This window comes from Mobula hypostoma, chromosome 30, assembly GCF_963921235.1.
Source record: "Mobula hypostoma chromosome 30, sMobHyp1.1, whole genome shotgun sequence".
In the NCBI taxonomy this organism is placed as follows: Eukaryota; Metazoa; Chordata; class Chondrichthyes; order Myliobatiformes; family Myliobatidae; genus Mobula; species Mobula hypostoma.
Genome location: NC_086126.1, coordinates 7,144,817 through 7,156,930, shown reverse-complemented (window position 1 = coordinate 7,156,930; position 12,114 = coordinate 7,144,817). Strand labels below are relative to the sequence as shown.

Genomic DNA, 12,114 nt, shown 5'->3' with positions numbered 1-12,114 from the left:
GGCACCGAGGTACTGCGGGGCAAGTCAGGCCACCGTGAGTCCGTCCTCCGGCTCGCGCTCTCAGACCCGTGTTCTGGTGTCCGGAGGAAGAGCTCGCGGCGGCTGCTCCAGAACAAAGGCCTCACTAAACTCCTCCTCGGACTTCTGCGCTGGTCGAAGCCACCGGCGGTAGAGACCCCCCGTCAGGCGATGATACATCTCGGTGGGTGGCACCTCTGGTACTGGAACGGAAGCCTTGGCGACAGGCTTCTGCCAGGATATGAAATTCAGCCAGCAGCGCCCCCTTCAGGTCAGGGTAGTGGTCGGCCCTCTTTTCATCCATCGCAGTGCAGGCTTCGACTGCCTTCCTTGTCAGCAGTGGCACGAGCTGGCAGGCCCACCTCCTTTGGCCATTGCCATGTCCGGGCCGTCCTCTCGAACCTGAGGAGATCGTTCCCAATATTGTCAGGCCTCGGAGTTCCCTTCTGAAAACATCACCTCTCCTCTGCCGGCCAGAGAAAAAGGCTCTGAACGGATTTTCCAGGGAAGGTCCGGAGGTGGTACCTCTCGAAAGCCCTTCTGCTTCTGGCTGAAGTTCTTCCTCCTCTGAGGCCTCCACGGTTTCCCAGGCATCTGCATCAGTTTTAGCCTCAGGGGCTTTCCTGACATGGGACTGCAATCCCACTCTCCCCAGAGGTGAACCCAGGTTAAGATTTTACCACTAATGCTGTAGAGTATTTCATCTGATGGCTTGCTGTAGGAGCCCTGTGTTCTGCTGGTGGTGCTTGGGCTACCGTTAAAGATAAGGGGCTGTGATGTTCAGCTTAGGAACGTCGGGGCGGCCAATCAGGATGGTGGAACTGGGAGAAGGTTCCAGAGAAAGCTGGGCGGAGAGGTCTTGTGATGGGCGCTGGTGGGGGTCGAGGTCCTTTTCGGCAGAAGATGGAGAGAGAAGAAGATCGAGAGGACCGGCTGTAGGATTTAGAACATAGAACATTGAAACCTACAGCACATTATAGGCCCTTCGGCCCACAATCTTGTGCCAACCGTGTAACCTATTCTAGAAACTGCCCAGAATTTCCCTATTGAATAGCCCTCTATTTTTCTAAGCTCCGTGTACCTATCTAAGAGTCTCGTAAAAGGCCCTATTGTATCCACTTCCACCACCGTCACCAGCAGCCCATTCCACACACCCACCACTCTCTGCGTAAAAAAACTTACCCCTGACATCTCCTCTGTACCTACTTCCAAGCACCTTTAAACTATGTCCCCTTCATGTTAGCCATTTCAGCCCTGGGGAAAAGCCTCTGGCTATCCACACAATCAATGCTTCTCATCATCTTATACACCTCGATCAGGTCACCTCTCATCCTCTGTCGCTCCAAGGAGAAAAGGCTGAGTTCACTCAACCTATTCTCATAAGGCATGCTCCCCAATCCAGGCAACATCCTTGTAAATCTCCTCTGCACCCTTTCCATGGTTTCCACGTCCTTCCTGTAGTGAGGCGACCAAAACTGAGCACAGTACTCCAAGTGGGTTCTGACCAGGGCTGCAACGTTACCTCTCAGCTCTTGATCCAATTGGATGGCATGATTCGATGGAGTCCAAGATGGGAAGTTCTGCTGTTGATCAGTGAATAGGTGTTGGCTTTGGGCACACCCAGGCTTTTGGGAGATCTGAGCTCCAACCTTGTGCACATTTCACTGTTTAATTATAAGGGGCCCTCTTATTTTTTTTTCCTTTCTTTTTCTTTCTTCTTTGATAACTGTTGATTAAGCTGACAATTATAAACACACCTTCTTTATAATTGTATGCAGTGTGTACGGTCTGCTATTTCTAGCCGACAGATAATTACAAGTGGGCGGTACTTGCTCCAATTGGGGTTCGGGTGGTCAAAACATCCCAACCTCCCGGGACCCAGGTCATACCGACCCGAGGCGTGCGGAGTCTGGGAAAGCTGGGTTTCTCACCGCTGAGCTGTCAGCGAGGGGTTAGCGAGCCGCATCTCTAGAGACGCCCGGTAAAGCTAGAGCTTTACTCTCTGGAGAGAAGGAGGATGAGAGGAGACTTGATAGAGGTATACAAGCTATTAAGAGGAATAGATAGAGTGGACAGCCAGCGCCTCTTCCCCAGTGCTCAATACAAGAGGACATGGCTTTAAGGTAAGGGGTGGGAAGTTCAAGGGGGATATTAGGGGAAGGTTTTTTACTCAGAGAGTGGTTGGTGTGTGGAATGCACTGCCTGAGTCAGTGGTGGAGGCAGATACACTCGTGAAGTTTGAGAGACTACTAGACAGGTATATGGAGGAATTTAAGGTGGGGACTTATATGGGAGGCAGGGTTTGAGGGTCGGCACAACATTGTGGGCCGAAGGGCCTGTACTGTGCTGTACTGTTCTATGTTCTATGTTCTTAAAGGGAGGTTTCGGTTAGATACGTGGGTTATGACCGAAGGGGGAAAAAAAAAGGCTGGAGTTGCTTGGTAATTTTGTGTCAGGGTACTTGTGAGGCGTGTCAAACATCAAACTGGCTGAGTTCTCACGGCCCTCAGTTGAGATTTAATCTTTAGTATTTTTGAGCACTTTGTACAATAAGCATCCCTCTAATGTTATGTCTTTTTTTTTTGCTTATTTCTTTTTTATACATGTCTGAGCTAGTATGTTTTTGTTGATCTCATTGTTTTTTTTGGAAAATTTTGAAAATAAAGTATTTAAAAGAAATCAAACCGGTGAAAGTGAATGAAATTAGCGGAAAGAAAACTGCCAATATTTACAAAATAATATCTACGATAAACACAGTAATAGCTCCTTGCTTATTCTTGTCCCGTATGAACTCTGGGTGGTTCCAATCTCTCCCCCTACTGAGAGCGACGAGCCCTGTTTATTAGGCACCAGGACGTAGCATCTTTAGTTATCAACAAAGTTAGCTTCAGACTGCACATGAATCAGAACATGATGCGCCCCACAATCATATTACAAAACAAACAGAAATATCTAACTTAAGTACAATATATACGCATTTACACAGCCCCCCTTATTAAAGAAATGGAGTATTTCTGTTGGCTATGGCGGGGAAGGCGCTATAAAGCCAACCTGAGCGCACCAGCTCGGTTTGGAATGAAACTAAAACTGTGATGTCTCACTACACACATAAAAAACGCTGGTGGACGCAGCAGGCCGGGCAGCATCTCTAGGAAGAGGTACAGTCGACGTTTCGGGCCGAGACCCTTCATCAGGACTAACTGAAAGAAGAGCTAGTAAGAGATTTGGACTCTGAGTGTATGAGGGATAACAGTGCGGATGCCGGTGACGACATTGGAGTGCGTACTCTCACCGTAACAACAGCAGAAAGTCAAGGCAATGTTTGCGTGTGAACATGCGTGTGTAAAGGCTGATTTATACTTCTGTGTCAACTCGACGCCTTACTTACGTAGGGATCCGCGTAGGGAGCCTACGCGGATCCCTACGCCGTAGCCTGACGGGCACCTCTCCCAAAATGAAACTACGCGTCACAGCAATGCAGACCACAACAACTGTGATTGGTCCGCTTGGTAGCTTCGCATTTCCTCCTATGCTGCAATAGCTTCCCATTGGGCGACTGAAGGTCAGGGAAGGAACTCTGGCTGCAATGCTTTTCCATAAAGCTTTACAGACCTCCGAAATTATGGAGGACACATTTTGCTTTTACAAAAAAAGACGCTCGCTTTAAACCTGTTTACCCCGAGAAAGACTACCATGACCATGAAGCCTTGCGTGGGCAGGTGAGTGTGCACGCGCGACGTGAACAAATTGCAGCGCGAGGCAGACACACCAACGCACAAGTATGAATGCTCACAACGCGCGTAGGCCACTTGCGTAGGGTACGGCGTCGAGGTGACGCAGAAGTATAACTCAGCCTCAAGGAGTGCGAGTGCTCCCCGTCGTAGTGAGGACGCCACTGTCGCGGGCCAAGTCAAAGATGGGGACAGCTCAGCATCTAGGAGGGAGATTGAAAATTCGGCAGAGGGGTGCCACAACAATCTCTCTCTCAATGTCGGCAAGACCAAGGAGCTGAGTGTAGACTTCAGGAGGAGGAAACCAGAGGTCAATGAGTCAATCCTCATCGGGGGATCAGAGGTGGAGAGGTTTAGCAATTTTACATTTCCCTATGTTACTATTTCTAAGAACCTGCCCTGGGCCCAGCACGTAAATGCAATTGTGAAGAAAGCAGAGTAGTTCCCCTACTTCCTTAGGAATCTGCAGACGTGACATCAAAACCTTTGACTAACTTCTATAGATGTGTAGTGGAGAGTGTATTGACTGGCTGCATCACAGCTTGGTATGGCAATACCAATGTCTTTGAACAGAAAATCCTACAAAAGGTAGTGGATTTGGCCCAGTACATCACGGGTAAAGCCCTCCCCATCACTGAGCATAAATAAAGGCATCCGTTAGTCTTGTGAGACCATGGATCTGCGCCTGGAAAGTCTTCACTCTCCAGGGCACAGGCCTGGGCAAGGTTGTATGGAAGACCGGCAGTTGCCCATGCTGCAAGTCTCCCCTCTCCACACCACCGATGTTCTCCAAGGGAAGGGCAAGGGCTGATACAGCTTGGCACCAGTGTCATCGCAAGTGCGTTGCTCAAAGACACAACACGCTGCCTCAGCTGGGGCTTGAACTCACGACCTTCAGATTGCTAGTCCAATGCCTTAACCACTTGGCCACGTGCCCACTGAGAATATCTGAAAAACTGTCATAGGGAAGCAGCATCCATCGTCATAGATCCCCACCACCCAGGCCGTGCTCTCTTCTCGCTGCTGCCATCATGTAGAAGGTACAAGAGCCTCAGGACTCGCACCACCAGGTTCAAGAACAGTTACTACCCCTCAACCATCAGGCTCTTGAACAAAAAGGGATAACTACACTCATCTATTGAGATGTTCCCACAACCAATGATCACACTTTAAGGACTCTTTATCTCATGTTCTCATTATTTATTGCTATTTATTGATATTTGCATTTGCAGAGTCTGTTGTCTTCTGCACTCTGGTTGATCTTTCTCTGATCCTGTTTACAGTTACTATTCTATAGATTTGCTGAGTATGCCCGCAGGAAAATGAATCCCAGGGTTGTATATGTTGACATATATGTACTTCGATGATAAATTTACTTTGAACTTTGACTTTTGTATTTTTTGTCTTTTGCACCTTGGTCGTTCGCCCTGTTGGTGTGGTCTTAGGTTTATGGCTATGGGATTTATTGGGTATTCCCGCAAGAAAGTGAATCTCAGGACTGCATATGGTGACATATATGTACTTTGATAAATTTATATGTGATACGAAACTCCTCCTCCCCTACTGCTTATTATTTTACCTCCCCCTCCCTCTCGTGTACCCGCACTGAGCGACCCCCGAGCCGTAAATCCGGGGGCCGGAACGAATGTTCAGGAGGGACAGTTGTCAGTGCAGGACCGGAAGCGGGTTGCCGTGGCGACGAGGCCTACACAGATCGGCGAGGAACGCGGATCATGGCCGAGGGCGGGGAGAAGTGAGACGGGGACGAACGTGTTTGCATGAGGGTGTCAGTGTACAGTGGGTGTAAGGGGGAGCGGAAAGTTTCAGTGGGGTGGTGGTCGGGGTTCGTGTGGGAGGGGTCAGTGGGCGAAGTTGGGACTGGTTTGCGTTCTGATTCTGGCTTCTGCCCCCCATTCCTTTCCAGTCCTGACGAAGAGTCTCTGCCTGACTCGGTGACTGTTTATTCCCCTCCACAGATGCTGCCTGTCCTGCTAAGTTCCTCCAGCATTTTGTCTGTGCTGTTATGTCTTCCTTGAGGCAGAAGCAGATTGCTTCTTCTTACAACCTCCAAGCCTGTGTGCTGGACGCGATCCTGACTTCTATCAGCTGTACAGGCAGTTCTAACAATTGTTTTTTCCCCCCCCTCTGCAGCGAAGCTAATGCAAAGTGGCTGGATGCCCATTACGATCCTGTGGCTAATGTCTTCACCTTCTCCTCCTGTGTGGGTAGGTGGATCACAACCAAGATGCTGGAAATCCGAGCCACACGCCACAAAGTGCTGGGGAAACACAGCAGGCCGGGTAGCATCTGTGGAAAAGACTGCAGCTGAGGTGGCCTGGCTTGCTGGGTTCCCCCAGCATTTTGTGTGTGTGGACTGCCTGTTAACGCTGCTATTCAGTGCATTTTGTTTGGGGTTTTGACCTCACCCCTGCCAGTCCCGTCACACATCCCTTCCCGTCCCTCCCGCTGCCTGGCTTCTGTAACCCCACCCGTCTGTCAGAAATTTTCCAAGAACCGCACATCCCATTGCTTGTCCCTCAATGGAGACGTGTACGGCGGGGGAACATGATTTTTTTTTTTGTTTCTCCATCTATATTAATAATCTGGATGGTAATGTGGTAAAGTGGATCATCAAATTTGTGGGTGACACCAGGACCGGGGGCAGGGTGCGTAGTGGATAGAGTGAGGAAGTTATCAAAGTTTGCTTGACCGTTCTGGCTGGAATTCAGAAGAATGAGAGGCGGTCTTACCGAAACACATAAAATTCTGGTCAGGATAGATAAGAAGCAGGCAGGAAAGTTGTTTCATAGTCATACTTTATTCATCCCGGGGGGAAATTGATTTTCGTTACAGTTGCCCCAGAAAGAGAGTTAAAAATACACTTGGACTAAGATGTTAACTGTCCTGTGCTATCACCAGTGGGATCATCAGTTGATAATAAATAGTAATAAAACCATAAATAGTTAAATAGTAATATGTAAATTATGCCAGGAAATAAGTCCAGGACCAGCCTATTGGCTCAGGGTGTCTGACCCTCCCAGGGAGGAGTTGTAAAGTTTGATGGCCACAGGCAGGAATGACTTCCTATGACGCTCTGTGTTGCATCTCGGTGGAATGAGTCTCTGGCTGAATGTACTCCTGTGCCCAACCAGTACATTATGTAGTGGACGGGAGACATTGTCCAAGATGGCATGCAACTTGGACAGCATCCTCTTTTCAGACCCCGCCGTCAGAGAGTCCAGTTCCATCCCCACAACATCACTGGCCTTACGAATGAGTTTGTTGGTTCTGTTGGTGTCTACTGCCCCAGCACACAACACACATTGGTAGGTAAGACTAGAACTAGGGGGCATAGCCTCGAGATTCGGGGGAGTAGATTTAGGACGGAGGTGAGGAGGAACTGCTTTTCCCAGAGAGTGGTGAATCTGTGGAATTCTCTGCCCAATGAAGCAGTGGACGTTGCCTCAGTAAATATACTTAAGACAAGGCTGGATAGATTTTTGCATAGTAGGGAGATTAAGGGTTAAGGGGAAAAGGCAGGTAGGTGGGGATGAGTCCATGGTCAGATCAGCCATGATCTTATTGAATGGCGGAACAGGCTCGACGGGCCAGATGGCCGACTCCTGCTCCTATTTCTTATGTTCTTATGATCTTATGCAGTGGGATCTAGACCAGTTGGAAAAATGGCAATTGGGATTTAATGCATGAAATTAGAATTTAATACAGGTGTGAGGTGCTACACCCTGGGAGGACAGACTAGGACACTGAGACGTGTGTGGTAGAACAGGGATCTGGGAATACAGATTCATAATTCCTTGAAAGTGACATCACAGGTAAATTGGGCCCTAAAGAGAGCTTTTGACATATTAGCCTTCATAAGTGAGGGTGCTGTGTTAGACTGTTAAATAGAAATTATATCATTGTAGATTTACAAGGATGTTGCCTGGATTGGAGAGCGTGCCTTGTGAGAATAGGTTGAGTGAACTCGGCCTTTTCGCCTTGGAGCGACGGAGGATGAGAGGTGACCTGATAGAGGTGTATAAGATGATGAGAGGCATTGATCGTATGGATAGTCAGAGGCTTTTTCCCAGAGCTGAAATGGCTAACATGAGAGGGCACAGTTTTAAGATGCTTGTAAGTAGGTACAGAGGAGATGTCAGGGGTAAGTTTTTTGCACAGAGAGTGGTGTGTGCGTGGAATGCACTGCCAGCGATGGTGGTACAATAGGGTCTTTTAAGAGACTCTAGGATAGGTACAGGAGCTTGTAATGTGCTGTAGATTTCTATGTTCTAAGGCCAAATTTGGAGTATTGTGTGCAATTTTGGTCACCTACCTGCAAGATATCAATAGGATTGAAAGAGTGCAGAGAAATATTTAAGAGGAAGTTTCTTCACTCAGAGGGTGGTAAGAATGTGGAACAGGTTGCAAGCAGAAGTGAATGTGGGTTCAATTTCGACATTTAAGAGACATCTGTCCACCAGGCGGCAACCTTTCCCAAGTATCTTACCCATCTGGTGAACACGTAGAAAGTTGTATACTGCAGTACCAAGCAAAAAAAAAATGGCAGTAAGAATGAAACACGGGATGGCACCCTGGGCCTTTCTCATCCTAACTGTGAACTCTGGCCGTTAGCTCTCTCAAACAAGACTCAGCGCAGAGTGAGCTGGAAACGCAGAACAATTCATTAACAGGTCACCTCTTTCCTTTACAGCCCTAGCAGACCTGCAAGGAGATGGTGAGAATAAGGTAATGGGAGCCTTGTTTCTTGTTAATTAGTTTGGTATAACATGTCTACACGTCGAGAAGGCAGTGCAGTTAGACTCACTTTGCTTAATGGGTTTGTCAGTACACCAGTGTAACGGGGAGGGAAATGATTGCTAATCCAGATCTGATGCAGCATAAAAATACACGCACAATATGCATAAATAACACAGTAAATATAAATACATAAGATTTTGCCTCATGTCATCATCATTATCTGCCGTGTCATATGGCGAAGATGATCACGGTCTCGTGACGGTGATTGTCCTCGGCAAATTATTCCACAGAAGTGGTTTGCCATCGTCGCCTTCTGGGCAGTGTCTTTACAAGGTGGGCGACCCTCAGCCATTATCAATATTCTTCAGAGGTTGCCTGCCTGGTGTCAGTGGTCGGATAACCAGGATTTGAGATGTGCACTGGCTGCTCATATGACCATCCACCACCTGCTCCCATGGGTTCACGTGACCCTGATCGAGGAGGCTAAGCAGGTGCTACTCCTTGCCCAAGGGTGACCTGCAGGCTGGCGGAGGGAAGGAGCACCTCACACCTCCTTTGGTAGAGATGCGTCCCCACCCCGCCACCTTTGTTTGCATAGACTAGTTGTACATGAAGTGACACTGGGTATGAGGTGTAACAACAGCAGAGAAGTACCTTAAAACACAAGACAGGGTGATGGCAGGAGAACTTCTTCCTGGCAAAGGAGAGCAGGTCTATAATTTCCACCTCACCTCCTCACCAGAATTAGAAGTAGAAATGTCAAGACTGAGGCCCATGGTGTTTTGCTGAGTTGCGTGTGTAACGGCAACTCAAACAAGCCGGTGTTGCTGCTGGCGACCGTGCGGGGAGTTACCTTGTACGACTCGCCCTCTGATCAATCCTATAATGTTCATAAAAGTCGAAGAAGTGCATTCAGTCCTTTGTTAGCGACTAGCAAAATAGACAATCTTGACATGATGAAACTAAAACTAGTGGTATTAAATGTAATCAAGTGAAGTTAAACGATTTCAAATGTGATTGAGCAAAGTTAAGCAGTCAACCAAAGATATGACATGTCAGTCCCCAGCTCTAAAACTGACCAGAAGAAAGCACGATTACGTAACTAAACCATTTGCTTTTACCACATCCCCACCCAAAGGTTCATTTCTATTTATTTATTGGGCTACAGAGCAGAGTAGACCCTTCCAGTCATTTGAGCCATGCCATTCAGCAATCCCTCGCTATAACCTAGCCCAATCGTGGGACATACACAGTGACCAATGAGCCTACTAACCAGTACGTCTTCGGACTGCCGGGGGAAACCCACGCGGTCACGGGGAGAACGTACGAACTTCTTAGAGGCAGCAGCGGGAATTGAACCCATGTTGCTGATACTGTAGAGCGTCGTGCTGACCACTGCGCTACTGTGTCGCCCTATCAGAGAATGTGTACAGTGTACGACCTGAAACTCTTGCTCTTCACAGACATCCATGAAAGAGGAAATCCCATAGAGTGAATGGTGGAAACATCAAAGGCCCCCCTCCCCCTTTGCACAAGCAGGAGCATTGGCCCTCTCGCACCCCACTTGTGCCAGCAGAAGCACTAATCACCCCCACCCCCCAACTTCCTCACCATGCAAGCAGCAGGAGAAGCCCCCTCCCCCACAAAGAGACCTGATCCAGAGTCCATTGAAACTACAGCCCGTAACCCAGCACTTCGGTGTCTCAGAACGGGCTCTCTCTCTCTCTCTCTATCCATCGCGAGACAGAGAGAGAGGTCGCTCCTGCTGCGACGAGAGCGGAGACCAGCAACGCGCTGTTCCGAGGCTACAACCTTCCCACTAGTTACCGTGAGAGGCGCACAACACAGAACGCAGTGCCGACCGGAAACGGATGCTCGGCCCCTAGCGTGCGGTTGGTTCCTAGGGTTAGGCTGGAATTATTTCAGAGTTTAACAAGATGTAGCCGAGACCTGGCTACAAGAGGAGGGAGTGCTTATCAAAATGGCCGCCTCCTGCAGGCTGGCGGTCCCCCCCCCCCCCCGTGCAATTAGTTCCAGGGCCGCATGTCCGTCCTTAAAAAGACACGTATGTGGATTGGAAAGGCTTAGAAGGTTATGGTCCAAATGCTGGACTTGCTTGGATAGGGCACCTGGGTTGGCATGAAGGGCTCTTTGTGTAACATGTACTACTCTGGTTTAATAGGGAGGGGCTGAATGTCCTTGACTTATTTTCACCACTGTTGGTTGTCCTTCATATCCAACAATGACATGAGACCCGTGCGGGTCAGGTTTTAAAGTGGAGCCAGCGTTACACTGGGGCAGTTCGTTCTCTCGACCCCAGGTCCGGTGGTCCAAGTGGCCGCCACAAGCTGGGGTCTTCCCCGGTTGCAGTGGATGGCCGTGTCTTCTTCTGTGCCTCGTCGTGCCCGTCGCTCTCCCCGGAGCGTTGCAGGACCGCCTTCCTGGCCTTCGGATCTCACCGTAGATCTTGTCCGCCCAGTCCACCGCGTGTCCCTATCTCTCTGGGGTACGAGGCTACCCTCCCGCCTGTTGAAGCAGTACATCGAGGACAGCAGCTTGGAGCCACAGGTGAGAGCTGGGTGTCCGGTGGGACCCCAAGTTATTAACCACGGTCTGTTGTTGGACTCAGCTGATCATCGGCGACCTGGGCACGGGTCAGTACAACGCGAAGCTGAAGGTGTACAAGGGAACCAGCATGGTATCAGAGCACGCGCTGATGGACCTGCCGACTGGCGTCATCGCATTCCTCATGGACACCAACGAGCCCAGGACTCCCGCCGTGGCGGTCGCTTCCGGACCGTACATCTACATCTACAAGAACCTCCGGCCCTACTTCAAGTTCACCCTGCCCTCCCTGGAGGTCAACTCAGTGGAACAGGATGTGTGGAACCAGGTCAAGGAGGTAAGGAAGCCTTCAATAAACTTTAATATGTAAAGAAATAAAGAGTCGACGTTTCAAGCCTCGGCCCTAAACTTTGACCGTTTACTCCTTTCTGTAGGTGCTGCCTGGCCTGCTGAGTTCCTCCAGCATTTTGTGTGTGTTGCTCATAGATTTCTAATTTCTTGTTTTAACTTATAGCATATTTTATATATTGCACCATACTACTGCTGTGTGTTGCTCTGGGTTTCTAGCACTTGCAGAATCTCTTGTGTTTAAATAGTTTGTTCATAGCGGAGTGCGGAACACAAACACACAGAAGAGACCGCTGGGTCTGTTATTCCCGCCCCGGCTCCGTTAACGGGCTCGCGGACCCCCCTCACCCCCTCTGCTCTCTTCCCACAACCTGGCACGTTTTCCTTCTTCCTGTTTTCCTACACTTTAACGTTTCAGGAACAGCTCCTTCCCTTCCGCGCCGAAAATTTGAGTGAAGTTATCCCCTCTGGTTCAACAGCCTGATGGTTGAGGGGTAATAACTCTTCCCCAACCTGGTGATGTGGGACCTGAGGCTCCTGTATCTTCTTCCTGATGAGGAGAGCAAGTCCTGAGTGGTGGGGGTCCCTGATGATGGATGCTGCTTTCCTGCGACAGCGTTTCATGTAGATATACTCAACAGTGGAAAGGGTTTTACCCCTGGTGCACTGGGCCGTATCTACTACTTTCTGTAGG

The 12,114-nt window shown here is 49.2% G+C and overlaps 1 protein-coding gene across 1 annotated transcript in view; it reads left to right on the top strand.

Annotated features, from left to right (window-relative positions):
* The first annotated feature begins 5,431 nt into the window (after positions 1-5,431).
* Positions 5,432-12,114, top strand: part of bbs1 (Bardet-Biedl syndrome 1) — a 77,509-nt gene continuing 70,826 nt past the window's right edge. Inside the window, exons 1-4 of the mRNA XM_063036173.1 lie at positions 5,432-5,502; positions 5,901-5,974; positions 8,461-8,495; positions 11,137-11,409. Of these exons, the coding sequence (XP_062892243.1) occupies positions 5,483-5,502; positions 5,901-5,974; positions 8,461-8,495; positions 11,137-11,409 (402 nt within the window). The 5' untranslated portion in view covers positions 5,432-5,482. The remainder of the gene's footprint in view (positions 5,503-5,900; positions 5,975-8,460; positions 8,496-11,136; positions 11,410-12,114) is intronic.